The 15,499-nt window shown below is 47.4% G+C and overlaps 2 protein-coding genes and 1 long non-coding RNA gene across 5 annotated transcripts in view; 2 read left to right on the forward strand and 1 right to left on the reverse strand.

Annotated features, from left to right (window-relative positions):
* The window catches only part of MAP3K14 (mitogen-activated protein kinase kinase kinase 14), a 49,220-nt gene extending 35,235 nt beyond the window's left edge, over positions 1-13,985 (forward strand). Inside the window, exons 9-16 of the mRNA XM_077164081.1 lie at positions 458-562; positions 6,813-6,976; positions 7,477-7,627; positions 9,026-9,379; positions 9,608-9,714; positions 10,205-10,349; positions 11,278-11,378; positions 11,743-13,985. Coding sequence (XP_077020196.1) covers positions 458-562; positions 6,813-6,976; positions 7,477-7,627; positions 9,026-9,379; positions 9,608-9,714; positions 10,205-10,349; positions 11,278-11,378; positions 11,743-11,907 — 1,292 coding nt within the window. The 3' untranslated portion in view covers positions 11,908-13,985. The remainder of the gene's footprint in view (positions 1-457; positions 563-6,812; positions 6,977-7,476; positions 7,628-9,025; positions 9,380-9,607; positions 9,715-10,204; positions 10,350-11,277; positions 11,379-11,742) is intronic.
* LOC143687271 (uncharacterized) lies at positions 1-15,381 on the reverse strand. 2 transcript variants are annotated; one of them, XR_013177477.1, is made up of 5 exons: positions 14,746-15,381; positions 14,184-14,365; positions 9,329-9,693; positions 8,107-9,043; positions 1-7,985 (listed from the first exon to the last, which is right to left on the reverse strand). It is a non-coding gene; the product is annotated as an uncharacterized LOC143687271 (long non-coding RNA). The 2 variants fall into 2 exon arrangements; XR_013177476.1 differs by having other exon boundaries at positions 1-9,043; positions 14,746-15,367.
* The window catches only part of SPATA32 (spermatogenesis associated 32), a 15,948-nt gene continuing 14,884 nt past the window's right edge, over positions 14,436-15,499 (forward strand). Inside the window, exon 1 of one of the 2 annotated variants that reach the window (XM_077164085.1) lies at positions 14,436-14,553. In XM_077164085.1, coding sequence (XP_077020200.1) covers positions 14,541-14,553 — 13 coding nt within the window. In that variant the 5' untranslated portion in view covers positions 14,436-14,540. The remainder of the gene's footprint in view (positions 14,554-15,499) is intronic. The other variant, XM_077164088.1, reaches the window with a different exon arrangement.

A 15,499-nucleotide genomic window follows, 5' to 3' on the forward strand; every position in this document is an offset into this window, starting at 1 on the left:
TGGTGATTTCCTCCCATTTCTTCTGGGCCTGCCTAGTCATCTCCAGTGGTGAGGCCTGAGTCAGGCTGATGGGATTGTGCCCAATGGGAAGAAAGCAGTATGTTCTCCAAGCCCTCGACCTGGCACTATAGTCTCGAGTGGGTGGTGCCCACAGAGCTGAAGGTATTGCTTCTTACACACCGGTGGCCACTGGAGGGGTAGGGGCAGCAGAGCCGAGTGGCAGTGCCCTCAGAGGTCAACCCTGTTCCTGCTCCTCACCCTGAGACCCTACCTGCCCCTTGCCTGAGCTGATACCCTCCTCTTTTTCTTCCGTGACTAATGAAACTAATCAGAAGCAGCAGCTGCCATGTAGAGTCATCCAAAAAATTACCTCACTGGAGGTCCAGGCCAAGGCAAGCCGGGGTGGGCTGGGACTCAAATTGACTTACCTCTTCTTCCTCCCCTGGTGGCCCGGCAGCTGACAACGTGCTTCTGTCCAGTGACGGGAGTCAAGCGGCCCTCTGCGACTTTGGCCATGCTGTGTGCCTTCAACCCAATGGCCTAGGGAAGTCCCTACTCACAGGTGAGCCTCCCAGACTGCCCCCCATGCCACTAGATGCTAATAGCTAGTAGCCTTTATTGAGCATTAGCTGTGTGTCTTCACTTGTGTTTCCCATAATGGGACTAAGAAAAGTGAGCACTTCATCATCCACCAATATCTTTAAGCCCCACAAAAATCCTGGGTTATTATAAGGCTTTTGTTGTTATGTTAAATAATATATCAAGTGCTTATTTCCGATGTCCCATTACACAGACAAGGGAATGTAATAGCTGGGGCCTCACCCAAGGTCCCAGGCCTTATGCCTTGAAGCCCCCTGACTCAGTCGCTTCCCTAGCTTTTGTGGGGGGCTGTACTCCCCAGTTTGTGAGCTCAGCTCTCCCAAGCTCCTGAGAGCCCAGCTGGCAGGCTGACCAAGAGGCCTGGGCTCTGTAGCTGGTAAAATATCCATTATTAACTTACAGTATGTTTCTGGTTATTACAGTAATCCATACCCATTGTAAAATATTTGGCAAGTACAAAAAAATCAACTTAAAATGGATCAAAGACCTAAATATAAAAGCCAGAACTATAAAACTCATAGAAGAAAATATAGGGAAGCATCTTCAGGACCTTGTGTTAAGCAGCGGTTTCTTAGACTTTACACCCAAAGGACAAGCAACAAAATGAAAAATAGGTGAGATATCATCAAAATTAAAAACGTTTGTGTATTAAAGGAATTTATTATGAAAGTAAAGTGACAGCCTATATAATGGAAGAAAATATTTGGAACTCACATATCTTATAAGGGTTTAATATCCAGAATATATAAAGAAATCCTACATCTCAACAACAATAACAAAAAAAAACAACCCAGTTAAAAAACAGGCAAAAGTGTTTAGAGAGTTCTCCACAGAAAATTATAAATGGCCAAAAAGCACATGAAAAATGCTCAACATCATTAGCCATTAGGGAAATACAAATCAAAACCACAATAAGATACCATTTCACACTCACTGGAATGGCTACTATTCTTTTTTAATGAAAAATTACAGGTGTTGGATAGGTTGTGGAGAAACAGGAACATTCATTCACTGTTGGTGAGAATGTGAAATAGTGCATCCATTGTGGAAGACAATTTGGCAATTCCTCAAAGTTATGCATAGAATTACCATAAGACCTGGCAATCCCACTTCTAGGTATATACCTAAAAGAACTGAAAGCAGAAAATCGAATAGATACTTGCACATCAATGTTCATAGTGGCATTATTCACAATTGCCAAAAGCTGGAAGCAACTCGAGTCCATCAACTGACAGATAAGCAAATGTGGTATACATACACAATGGATTATTATTCAGCCATAAAAAGGAATAAAACTCTGATACATGCGACAACATGGAATAACCTTGAAGACATGTTGAGTAAAATAAGTCAGACACAAAAGGACATATATTGTATGATCTCACTGATTTGAAATCATTAGAATAAGCAAACTCATAGAGTCAGAATCTAGAATATAGGTATGTCATGAGGGGATGGCATGGGGGTAGGGACTAAGGAGTTGAGACTTAAATTTGGCATGATGGAAAAGTTTTGAAAGTGGATGGTAGTGATGGCAGCACAACATAATGAATGCAACTAACAGCACTGAATTATATATTTGAATGTGGTTAAAAGGGAAATGTTAGGTTATATATATGTTACTGGAATAAAAATGTAAAAGAAAAAATTCATGGGACTGTACAACACAGTGAACCCTAAGATAAACTATGAATTGTAGTTAAAAGTACAATTTTGTACCCACATCACTGTACACGATGTACCCACACCAATGCAAGGTGTTAATAATAGGGTTGTATAGGGGAACCCTGTATTTACACATGATTTTTCAGTAAACCCACAACTTCTCTAATTAAAAAAAAAAAAACAGGCAAGTACCAGATTGAGTGGTTTAAAAGAGGAGGAATGTTCCCAGACCATGTACCTCCCAAAAAAGAGGAGGAATGCTCATCATTCCTTTTGCCCAGAGAGGTATCATGACTCGGTAATTCCTTCCAGATTTTCTTTCTGTGCATAATTAAGGCCATTATAACAATTTTGAGACCTGATTTTTTCATTATAGCATTAAGCATAAATGATTTCATTTTGACCAAAGGAAAAACAGTCTTTCAGATGTACATGATTTTTTTGTTGTTAAAAGGACTGTGTTCTGGGTCAAAGAAGAAATTGCAAGAGAAATTAGTAAATACCTCGAGGCGAATGAAAATGAAAACACAACATATCAAAACTTATCGGACACAGCAAAGGCAGTGCTAAGAGGGAAATTTATTGCCCTAAATGCCTATATCAAAAAAGAAGAAAAGGCAAAAATGCAGGAATTAACTGTCCACTTGGAAGAACTGGAGAAAGAACAGCAAACTAATCACAAAGCAAGCAAAAGGAAAGAAATAACAAAGATTAGAGCAGAAATAAATGAAACTGAAAACATGAAAACAATAGAGAAAATCAATAAGACCAGAAGTTGGTTCTATGAGAAAATCAATAAGATTGATGGGCCCTTAGCAAGATTGACAAAAAGAAGAAGAGAGAGGATGCAAATAAATAAGATCAGAAATGGAAGAGGAGACATACTACTGACCTCACAGAAATAAAGGAGGTAATAACAGGATACTATGAACAACTTTACGCTAATAAATACAACAATTTAGATGAAATGGACGGGTTCCTGGAAAGACATGAACAACCAACTTTGACTCAAGAAGAAATAGATGACCTCAACAAACCAATCACAAGTAAAGAAATTGAATTAGTCATTCAAAAGCTTCCTAAAAAGAAAAGTCCAGGACCAGACGGCTTCACATGTGAATTCTATCAAACATTCCAGAAAGAATTAGTTACCAACTCTCCTCAAACTCTTCAAAAAAATTGAAGTGGAGGGAAAACTACCTAATTCATTCTATGAAGCCAACATCACCCTCATACCAAAACCAGGCAAAGATATTACAAAAAAAGAAAACTACAGACCAATCTCTCTAATGAATATAGATGCAAAAATCCTCAATAAAATTCTAGCAAATCGTATCCAACAACACATTAAAAGAATTATACATCATGACCAAGTAGGATTCATCCCAGGTATGCAAGGATGGTTCAACATAAGAAAATCAATTAATGTAATACACCATATCAACAAATCAAAGCAGAAAAATCACATGATCATCTCAATTGATGCAGAGAAGGCATTTGACAAGATTCAACCTCCTTTCCTGTTGAAAACACTTCAAAAGATAGGAATACAAGGGAACTTCCTTAAAATGATAGAGGGAATATATGAAAAACCCACAGCTAATATCATCCTCAATGGGGAAAAATTGAAAACTTTCCCCCTAAGATCAAGAACAAGACAAGGATGTCCACTATCACCACTATTATTCAACATTGTGTTGGAGGTTCTAGCCAGAGCAATTAGACAAAAAAAAGAAATACAAGGCATCAAAATTGGAAAGGAAGAAGTAAAACTATCATTGTTTGCAGACGATATGATACTATATGTCGAAAACCTGGAAAAATCCACAACAAAACTACTAGAGCTAATAAATGAGTACAGCAAAGTAGCAGGTTACAAGATCAACATTCAAAAATCTGTGGCATTTCTGTACACTAGTAATGAACAAGCTGAGGGGGAAATCAAGAAACGAATCCCATTTACAATTGCAACTAAAAGAATAAAATACCTAGGAATAAATTTAACTAAAGAGACAAAAAACCTATATAAAGAAAACTACAAAAAACTGCTAAAAGAAATCACAGAAGACCTAAATAGATGGAAGGGCATACCGTGTTCATGGATTGGAAGACTAAATATAGTTAAGATGTCAATCCTACCTAAATTGATCTACAGATTCAATGCAATACCAATCAAAATCCCAACAACTTATTTTTCAGAAATAGAAAAACCAATAAGCAAATTTATCTGGAAGGGCAGGGTGCCCCGAATTGCTAAAAACATCTTGAGGAAAAAAAACGAAGCTGGAGGTCTCGCGCTGCCAGACTGTAAGGCATATTATGAAGCCACAATGGTCAAAACAGCATGGTATTGGCATAAAGATAGATATATTGACCAATGGAATCGAATAGAGTGCTCAGATATAGACCCTCTCATCTATGGACATTTGATCTTTGATAAGGCAGTCAAGCCAACTCACCTGGGACAAAACAGTCTCTTCAATAAATGGTGCCTAGAGAACTGGATATCCATATGCAAAAGAATGAAAGAAGACCCATATCTCACACCTTATACAAAAGTTAACTCAAAATGGATCAAAGATCTAAACATTAGGTCTAAGACCATAAAACAGTTAGAGGAAAATGTAGGGAGATATCTTATGAAACTTACAATTGGAGGCGGTTTTATGGACCTTAAACCTAAAGCAAGAGCACTGAAGAAGGAAATAAATAAATGGGGGCTCCTCAAAATTAAACACTTTTGTGCATCAAAGAACTTCATCAAGAAAGTAGAAAGACAGCCTACACAATGGGAGATAATATTTGGAAATGACATATCAGATAAAGGTCTAGTATCCAGAATTTATAAAGAGATTGTTCATCTCAACAACAAAAAGACAGCCAACCCAATTACAAAATGGGAAAAAGACTTGAAAGACACCTACCAGAAGAGGAAATACAAATGGCCAAAAGGCACATGAAGAGATGCTCAATGTCCCTGGCCATTAGAGAAATGCAAATCAAAACCACAATGAGATATCATCTCACACCCACCAGAATGGCCATTATCAACAAAACAGAAAATGACAAGTGCTGGAGAGGATGCGGAGAAAGAGGCACACTTATCCACTGTTGGTGGGAATGTCAAATGGTGCAACCACTGTGGAAGGCAGTTTGGCGGTTCCTCAAAAAGCTGAATATAGAATTGCCATACGACCCAGCAATACCATTGCTGGGTATCTACTCAAAGGATTTAAGGGCAAAGACACAAACGGACATTTGCACACCAATGTTTATAGCAGCGTTATTTACAATTGCAAAGAGATGGAAACAGCCAAAATGTCCATCAACAGAAGAATGGCTAAACAAACTGTGGTATATACATATGATGGAATATTATGCAGCTTTAAGACAGGATAAACTTATGAAGCATGTAATAACATGGATGGACCTAGAGAACATTATGCTGAGTGAGTCCAGCCAAAAACTAAAGGACAAATACTGTATGGTCCCACTGATGTGAACGGACATTCGAGAATAAACTTGGAATATGTCATTGGTAACAGAGTCCAGCAGGAGTTAGAAACAGGGTAAGATAATGGGTAATTGGAGCTGAAGGGATACAGACTTTGCAACAGGACTAGATACAAAAACTCAAAAATGGACAGCACAATAATACCTAATTGTAAAGTAATCATGTTAAAACACTGAATGAAGCTGCATCTGAGCTATAGGGTTTTTTTGTTTGTTTGTTTGTTTTTTACCATTATTATTACTTTTATTTCTTTTCTCTATATTAACATTCTATATCTTTTTCTGTTGTGTTGCTAGTTCTTCTAAACCGATGCAAATGTACTAAGAAACGATGATCATGCATCTATGTGATGATGTTAAGAATTACTGATTGCATATGTAGAATGGTATGATTTCTAAATGTTGGGTTAATTTCTTTTTTTCCGTTAATTAATAAAAAAAAAAAAAGGACTGTGTTCATAATTCTAAAGATGTAAATTGAACATGGACACCTACCTGACCTGCACTTTAAAATAATTTTAGGTTTTTTTCTTATTATAAAAATTGTATCTTTTCATTACAAAAAGTAGAGCTAAGCAAAAATAAAAAATACAAATCACCTGAAAAGAACATTGTTAACATCTGGTGTCAATCCTTATAGTCTTTTATGCATATAAAAGGTTTTATGCATAGGTTTTCTTTTATTGCTTTTTTTTTCTTCACTTGCAAATAATGTGGAAGCATCATGCCATTAGTTAGTCTTCTACAACATAATTTTCAATGTCTAGCCGCTCCCATTTTTAAAAGGCACTTGAAGGGTTTGGTCCAAAGGGCAGAGACCATGTTATAGATGATCTGTTGCTTTGCATCGTTCCCCAGCAGCATCCCTGACTTAGCTCCTCCCCAGCAAGTTTAATTTGGAGGCTTATCTTTTTGAAGTACTTGAACAGAGGAATATTCCAGGTATCCCGGAAACTGACTGGTATGGTCACTGCCTAGCCTGTTGCCCATCAGAATTCACAGTTGATATTTCCGTCTTGCCCTCGCCTCCTCAGGGGACTACATCCCTGGCACTGAGACCCACATGGCTCCAGAGGTGGTGATGGGCAAGCCCTGTGACACCAAGGTGGACATCTGGAGCAGCTGCTGCATGATGCTGCACATGCTCAATGGCTGCCACCCTTGGACTCAGTACTTCCGAGGGCCACTCTGCCTTAAGGTCAGCGACAGCACTGGGAACAGCCAGTAGGGAAAGCCAGCGGGGCTGTAGGTTCCAGGCTACAGGCTCAAGACGGCCTCCCATTTTGGTCATTCTTCAGTGGCATCTGTGAGTATGGAGCAGGGGGAGACCTCATCATAAATGTGGGATCCTGACTAAAATCCTTGCCACCCAAGTCTGAGGGTGCAAGGAGAGATCCCAGGTGAGGTGATGCATTTGAGTTCATGGCAGGAAAGAGCTCTCCTTAGTCTGTATCCTCGGCCACCTCCACCTGCCACCCAACAAGCTGGGCCTGGGAGATGTGGGCCTCTCACTGCCGAGCCCTGGCCTATCCTACCTGGCCCCTATTTCCCTTTCCTAGGAAAAGTCCCAGCCTTTACTCTAGCCCAAGCCAAGCCATCCCTGGTGACAAACCCTAGCACACAGTGGCTCAGGAACAGAAAGGCTCGGGGCTGGGAAATAGGGAAAGGCAGACTCAAATGTTGTCTTTTGACCCCCAGATTGCCAGCGAGCCTCCACCTTTGAGGGAGATCCCACCCTCCTGTGCCCCTCTCACAGCTCAGGCCATCCAGGAGGGGCTGAAGAAGGAGCCCATCCACAGAGCATCTGCAGTAGAGCTGAAGGGAAAGGTCAGCCTGGCACTGCAACAAGGTAAGAGCCCTGCATTAGCTAAAGCTCCAGGGCATACCCCCCCTCCCCCACCCAACATACACATACACCACAGGAAGGGCCAAGAGAGCAAGAAAGGGGACAAGGTGTGCGTAGTCAGGAACAAGGGACTCAACCTCTCACGGGGCTTGGTTTCCCCATCTGGTATGCGGGATGACACCAACCTCAGGGATGTTAAGGAGACTGAGGTGAACTGAGTAAAAGTGCTTAACATGGTGCCTCCATGCAGAGGGATTGCTCCAGAGATGCGAGTAGTGTTTCCCACATGCAAAGAGGGCTCAGGCTCATTAGTAATCAGAAACAGCAAAGTAAAACCAGGAATCTCTTCATAGCCACTTGACTGCGAAAAAACAGGAAGTTGGCATTGCCAAGTGTTGGTGGGATGTGCAACTCTGACCCCCCACCCTCCACACTGCTGGAGGGTTGGACAAGGTACAATAACCTGGGAGGGCCTGACGCACATTTACAGACCACAACCAGCATCTCCTGCTCCTGGGTGCACTTCCCAAAGCATTTCTCACCGGATCCATAAGGGGCATGTCCACTGTGGCTTCATTTTGGGGGACACAATCCAAGCCCTCATTGGGAAAGCAGAAAAGTAAAAGGTGGGGTGCACCAGCAGTAAAGCAGCAAACTGGACTAGCTGTTCACTAAACAACATGGATGGGTCTTTAAACCATAGATAATACTGTGTGGAAAGAGGAACAAACAGAATGAGCCAGAGAACACAATGTCTTTTTTGTAAATTAAACACATAAAGAAAAACAACATGCATTTTGCAAGAACACAATCAGGTAAAAAGTGACACATTAAACATAATAGACTGTCACATGGCGGGTAGGCTGGGAAAAGAGAGTGGTGATAGGAATTGAAAGGAAATAAAACAGGAGAAGGACCTTGTACAACCGTACCCTCAAGACAGATGTTAGTTATAATTATGAGGATGGTCCCTGGGCTGAACTGCCCCCACACCACAGCATAGTGTCCTTGGGAAGCACTAGGCAGGGAGGGGTGAGAGAGACAGAGGGTCAGGGAGGCCAGATTACCTGGAAACTCTGAGCTGGTATTGCCCCCAAAGCTGTTTTTTAAATCTGCTCTTTGCTTTTAACAAAGCCCTTCTCTGGAGACAATTCTACAGTTTTTTAAAACACTACTGTTAGGTACCAAGAAAGAAAATGAAATAAAAGACAAATGTAGTCATATTCCCTTTATATGAGCCATCTCCTCTGGAGCCCACCGCTGCCCTCCCAAGTCATCTCCCTTAGTGAAACCCCAGCCACATTTCCCTCACTGCTTTTCTCACCCTCCTCCACCTGGAAGGCCCAGGCAGGTCTGTGTGCTGGCATAGTCCCACCTCTCCACCTGCATTCTGTTTTGTAGTGGGAGGTCTGAAGAGCCCTTGGAGGGGAGAATATAAAGAACCCAGACATCAGCCGCCAAACCAAGCAAACAATCACCAGAGCCTCCATGCCCAGCCGAGGGAGCTCTCGCCACGGGCGCCAGGGCCCCAGCCAGCCAAGGACACAGCCTGCAATGTCCCTAAGCTCCAGCCTCTTCCACCACCAGAGCCCCCAGAGCGGAACAAGGCTCCAACCCTGAACTTGAGCAAGGAGGAGTCTGGGACCTGGGATCCCTTGCCTCTATCCTCCCTGGACCCAGCCCCTGCCAAAACCCCCAGCTCACCAGAGCGGAGAGCAACTTTCCCGGAGCAGGAACTGCAGCAGCTAGAAATAGGTACGGGCAGCCGCAGGTGTGGCCGCAGGTGTGGCCACAGCCCTGCAGCCCCTGGATCCCTGTGGTGATCTTCCAACCTAAGCTGGCAGTTCTTCTCTAAGTCCAGCATGGGTTTTCTGCCAGCCCCTTCCCCAGCAGGCCAGTTCCTGCAGGCTATGCAAGAAGAAGCCTGACAACAGAGCTGGATCCCTGCAGTCTTTCAAAGCCATCTTCCTCTTTTCTCTGCAGAATTATTTCTTAACAGCCTGTCCCATCCATTCTCTCTGGAGGAACAGGAGCAAATCCTCTCATGCCTCAGCGTTGACAGCCTCTCCCTGTCAGAAGACAGTGAGAAGGTGAGCCAGCCATGGGCCAGGAGCCATGGCTCCAGGGGTGTGTTTCTCCTGGCTGTGGCCCACAGCAGGCAGCTCTGTGTCCAGCTAGTGACTAGACTGTATACAAGGAGTGGGTAAAGGGAAGGTGAGGGGCCTTCCTTTGGGGTGGGGGGTCCTCTCAGGGCAGGGGCCATGGTTTCTCAGGGTGAGACAATCCATCTTCAGTACACCTGGGGATTAGGGAATGGGCTAAACTTCTGGGGACAGCAGGGAGTGGGGGCTTTGGTCCCCTTGGATATACTCCTTACCCTCTTCCAGCCCAGGGGCCCCTCGTGAGCTCAGCTTCCTGCTTGGCCTCAAAAGTGCTTAGGGGAACTGGACTCCAGCCTACTCATGAGCAGCTCCTCTCCCCAGGGGAGGGCCCAGGCCCCTTTGTCCCAAAAGAGACCAAGACCAGAGATGGTTTTCTGAGCTCAGGGGCTTGAGTCTGTGTCCACCCTTGTTGTTTCAGAACCCGTCAAAGGCCTCTCAGAGCTCACGGGACAACCTGAGTTCTGGCGTGCACTCATGGGGCAGCCAGGCAGAAGCTCGCAGTTCCAGCTGGAACATGGTGCTGGCTCGAGGGCGGCCCACGGATCCCCCGAGCTATTTCAATGGTACAGTCCAATACTCACCCACCCAGCAGACCCCATGGCAGCCAATCTACCTAGGATTAGGGAATCTTTGAGGGGTTCACTTCGCTCTTCCTCTGGCCCAATGGGGAAGGGAGAGGACAAGGTGGCACTTAGAACTTGAGATAACTGGCTAGAGAGTTGAGTTTAGAACAAAGGCCCTGATTCCCCAGCAACCTTTCCTGTTGGGCCGCTGGAAGACCATTGTCCCCTCATTGGCTGCTGATGGAGAAGGCCCTCTCCCTTTAGGGAGGATAGCAGGCTCTCCTGGCCTGGAGTCAAGAAACTGACCGGTTAGTGTCTTCGGAAAGGAAGAGCAGCTTCCATGGGCATTTCTAATCCAGAACTCAGTAGCAAGTCTGTTGATGCCCTAAATCAGACATCCTGGAATCCTCCCCTGAGAGTTGTGGTCAGATGATGAGAAAAACAACATATATCTTAGTTTCCAAGCTTGGTTGCACAGGTTATATTGCGTTCTTAAAAGAACAAGGGCTCACAGTTTCCCTGGCCCACCCCAGGGCCAGCATAACTCACGGCATCAAGTCAAAGTCCGCTCCAGCTCGGGGGACGTTACAGTCTATTCTGCCCACAGTCTAATTTAAGAATCTTTGTTTTCGGTTCCTTTCTGCCTTATGCCCAAGTTGGAATACTACTTCCCCATAGGCACCAACCTCAGCTCTGTGCAGTGTGCAGGCTAAATTTCACGTGGTGATAGAAAGCTAGCAGGAAGAGCGCTAATGTACAACACTGGGGCCACTCCAGCCTAAGCATCATCACAGCCACACCTGCTTCCCTCTACATAAGATAGGGCAGGGTGGCTTTCTAACAAAACATTCCCCCAACCCCTGCAAGGACTCTGCCCTCTAGGGACCCAATAGCCACTTTACTCACCATCACCTTGCCTGCCTTCTAGGTGTTAAAATTCAAATACAGTCTCTCAACGGGGAGCACCTGCACATCCGGGAGTTCCACCACGTGAAGGTGGGAGACATCGCAACAGGTATCAGCAGCCAGGTAAGGAGGCAAGTACTTGCTAACAGGCAGAGTCCCAGAGGCCATTGTGCCTGGCCCAGCGCTCTGGGATGAAGGCTTTGGAATAAGTAGCAAAGGCCCCTCTGGAATAGCAGGACATGGCCTCAGATGTCCCCCAAGCCTGGGGTCTCAGGGAAGACCTGGCATGTGATTGAGGGGACCTGAGAACCCACACTGGGATGGGCATGATTCCCCATGTCCTCCAGAGTGAAAGGCACCTGGGGTTACTGTGTGGCTGGAGGAAGATGACTCTCAGCGCAGAAGGGGACTGTCTGCTTCCCAGTGCTGGGTGGCTTCTGAGCCCTTTGCCAGCTGTCTCAAGCCCTCTGGTTTCCTCTACCCCCAGATCCCAGCGTCAGCCTTCAGCTTGGTGACCAAGGATGGGCAGCCCGTGCGCTATGACATGGAGGTGCCAGACTCAGGCATCGATTTGCAGTGTACTCTGGCCCCTGATGGCAGTTTTGCCTGGAGCTGGAGGGTCAAGCATGGCCGGTTAGAAAACAGACCCTAGTCTTGCCTCTCACCACTGACTCCGCTCTGCCACACGCAGCCTGCCTTCTCAGGGGCTCCGTGTTGCCCTGAACACCAGGATCAGCCTGCTCCCAGGGATCTGCTGTCCCCTGGCCCAGAGGTGGGACCAATGGCTGGCAGCAGCAAAGCAGGAGCTGGCAAAATGCCTCCCAGGACTTCCCACCTGAGTCCTGCCTGACCCTGCCAAGAGAACACTCTGCACCAATGTGAGGAGGAGGAGGGCAGGTGCACTCTTCATCTGGGAATGAAGAGGGTCTTCTCTGCCTTTGGCCAAACAAGCTGGCCTGACCACTTTGACCCACTTGGAGCAGTGACCACATGTTGGCAGACAGGAGAGAGCAGCTTCCGACCTGGGTCAGGAAGAGGACAAGGCTCTGTCCCTTGACCTCAGTCAGGTGTGAGGGTGTCAGGTATGAAAGGGCCTGTCCTTGGGTCCAGTACAGGATGAGGGTGGCCCATGTGCCTGCCTGTAGGCTGATATGAAGCCTTTGGCTCCCTTGCCTGCCAATTCCTGGCCTTGTAACCTCCTTTTAGTTCCAGGAACTATTCAGGTGGAGTTGAGTGGGGGGAATCCCTGACACTCCCTGAGAGGATATGCCACCCTTTTCAGGTGGTTGCAGCAGAGGTCCTGAGTTGAACTCGGTTTCAACCAAGGACCAGAGAAGTTGTGTTGTTTAAGTGAAATGGTTCTCAGTCTCCAAGCACATGCTTCCTTCGCTGCTGGCCAGCACTGTTCCTCAGAGCAGCAGGCCCAGCCCTCACTCCCATCATCTGTAAAAGTGAAGGGTGATGGAGACCCACCTGACAACAGTGGTCTGAGGATGGGCGTAACAGATGCAAAAGCAGCAGACACAGGCACTCTTGTCACCTAGGCCAGGGCTTTGAACATCCAGCACTGCAGCTTCCCCGAGAAGCCCACTCAGTCATCACTTGCACTGACCCTGCCCTGCCCTAAATTGCAGGGGCACTACCAGCTGCACTTTGCACTCCAATGGCCTCAAAGCACTTTCTTGGCTGCCCTCCAGGAGGGCAGGTCAGTGGCTCCACAGGAGCGCAAGTTAACGACAAGGCCCCAAGGGGGCCAGGAGATGGAGAGAAGGAACTCAAGTCTTGATCTATCTATACTCACATGACCCCTTAAACCTCCAGATTTCTTTAAGATGAGCCCCCCCGCCAACCCTTCCCCATTTTCCCAACACAGCCTCTTTTGCGGGGAGCTGATCAAGACTATGTAGCATTAAATTAACTGTGAATCTTTGGGGGTTAGGAGCCTGCTAGCCCCAGCCTCCTGGGGTTGGGTGGGAGAGGCTCTCCTGAGACCACTCCTTGAGGGACATCTTCCTGGGTCCTGAATTCTGTCCCCAAGTCTTGCCAAGGTGACCTTTGATCCAGCCATTCACATCGAACCATACTGTTCCCCAGGGAGAGAGCCTGCCCCAAACACAGGAAGAACTGCAACCTTGGTACCACACAGTTTGGCTTGTAGAGAACTCTTTGTAAGCAATAAAGTTTGGGGTGATGATAAGTGTTTGCAAGGCCTTGACTTGCCTGCCTGTATCTTGAACCTCCTGAGCCTAATGACGGCCTTCCTTTGCCTTCTGAGTGACGTCGACAAGTCTACCCTGTGTTTCCTCCTAGGACTGTTTCAGCCTGGGAGGGGAAGTGCTTTCCACCATTCCTCCCCTGCTTCCAGTTCCATCTCTGAGCTGTCCCTTCAGGCCAGTCAGGCAAGATGTCAGCTGGGGGTAACAGGGATGTCCCTGACCAAACAGTGCCAGGCCACAGGAGAGGAGGAGGATGCCAAGACCAGCACACTTTGTGCCAGTCTGGTACCATCAGAAGGGAAGTAAGAAACTGGGCACTGGGCCCCACCATGGAGAGGTGGGTGCGCAGAGCAGAACAAAGGCCACCCCTGGGGTGTGGACCTGGACTCCCACGCCTTCCAACTGACTCCTGGTTTCTCGCTTGTGATCAGGCGTGACTTTCTGGGAGTGGGTTACTTGGTCAAGGGGTGAGGGCCTGCCTGAGGGTGGATTCCCACAGCTATTCAGGGTGCCTTGTCTGATCTGGCTCCTTGACCCCCCCCCCCCCGCCCCCCATGCAAATGTGTGCACTCAGGGACCCACGCATACCTTGGAGGAAAGATTCTTGTGGGGGTCCTGGGTTCTCGGGGGGCGGGGGGGGGGGAGGCAGCAGCCTTGTGCCCAGTGTACCCAAAGAAGGTGCAGAGTCCAGTCCCGCAGACGCCAGGCTTACCGCGGCCGCGGCTGCCCCATGGAGAAGCTCTGCGGTCTTCAGGCACGGGCTCAGGCGGCTGGGCAGGTCGCGCAGCCTTCTCCCCCGAGGACTCCCTCCCTCCATATGGCCGCCCTCACGCCGCTCCAGCAACCCACCTGGGGGCACTCGCTCGCAGCCCGGGGAATCCTAAGCGCTGTTCCCTGTCCGCGGGGGTCGCGGCGGAGACGTCACAGAGACGGCGACATCACAGGCACCTGCGCCCCCGGCATCTCCATCACCCCCACCTCCACCCCCACCAGCCAAAGAGCGCACTGGAGGCGGTCGGGCAGCAGCCGTCAGCCCGCTCCCCGCCTCCGCAGCAGAGCCTAGGCCGGCATGGGGGTGACAGGTGGGAGCGGCGGGCGCGAGGGCGGGGCGGAGCGGGGCGCCGAGGAAGAGGCGGGGGCTACGGCTGCGCGGAGGCCCGGCGGGGGCGGGAAAAGTGAAAGTGAGGGCGGGGCGGGGCGCCGAGCCCGCGGGGGAAATAGGCCCTGGTGTTCTGGCGAGCGTGCGGGGAGTCCGCGCGCTCAGATGCCCTCACCTAGGGCGGGGGTGGAGTCCGGAAGGTCTCCAGGAAGAGGAGGTGAGAGAGTGGCGTCACCAGTGAGAAACCAGGGGCATTCCAGAGAGAGGAGGCGACTCCGGCGTGCGCGACAGCTGCGTAGTGTTTTACGCAAGATGGACGTGAGGTCCCTTTAGGGAGAACTGTGCGTCCGCAGGCTGGAGTTAGGGTCTGAAGCTCGAGAGAAAAGTGGGAATGCGATGGAGATTTGAGAGTGTCCTGTGGCCATGGCTTAGGCTGGAAAGCCCCATGAGGGCAGAGACTGTTCACTGTATCCTCAGACCTGGTACAGTGCCTAACTGGGGGAGCGACATTTTATTCAGGAATGAAAAACAAGAGACCCCTGCCGCACCCCCGGTCTCTCTCCTCGGAGCAAACACGGTTGTTTCATTTGAACCAGTTTTGTGTTTTGTTTTGTTTTGTTTTTTGCTAGTTATAAGCTCCCATCAGGCACTTTTCTCTGTCAGTTCTAGACATTACCATCTTCCTGTTCTAATGGTACCGCCCTCCCCATCCGCCCAACATCAATTGTTTTTAGATCAGCTGATACCTTCTAAGTTCAATGCTTGTATCTATACTTTTTTCATCAGCTTTAGAGACTATCTTTTGACACCCCACATGGTGAAGTTTCTAGTGCCCCTCCCTTTCCCTTCCTCCCTTCCACCTCTTCAAAGACTCTACCTATATATATGTAGTTATCAATGAATCAGATAAAAAGCTTTTGACGAAAAGG

This window comes from Tamandua tetradactyla, chromosome 6 (assembly GCF_023851605.1).
Source record: "Tamandua tetradactyla isolate mTamTet1 chromosome 6, mTamTet1.pri, whole genome shotgun sequence".
Taxonomy (NCBI): Eukaryota; Metazoa; Chordata; class Mammalia; order Pilosa; family Myrmecophagidae; genus Tamandua; species Tamandua tetradactyla.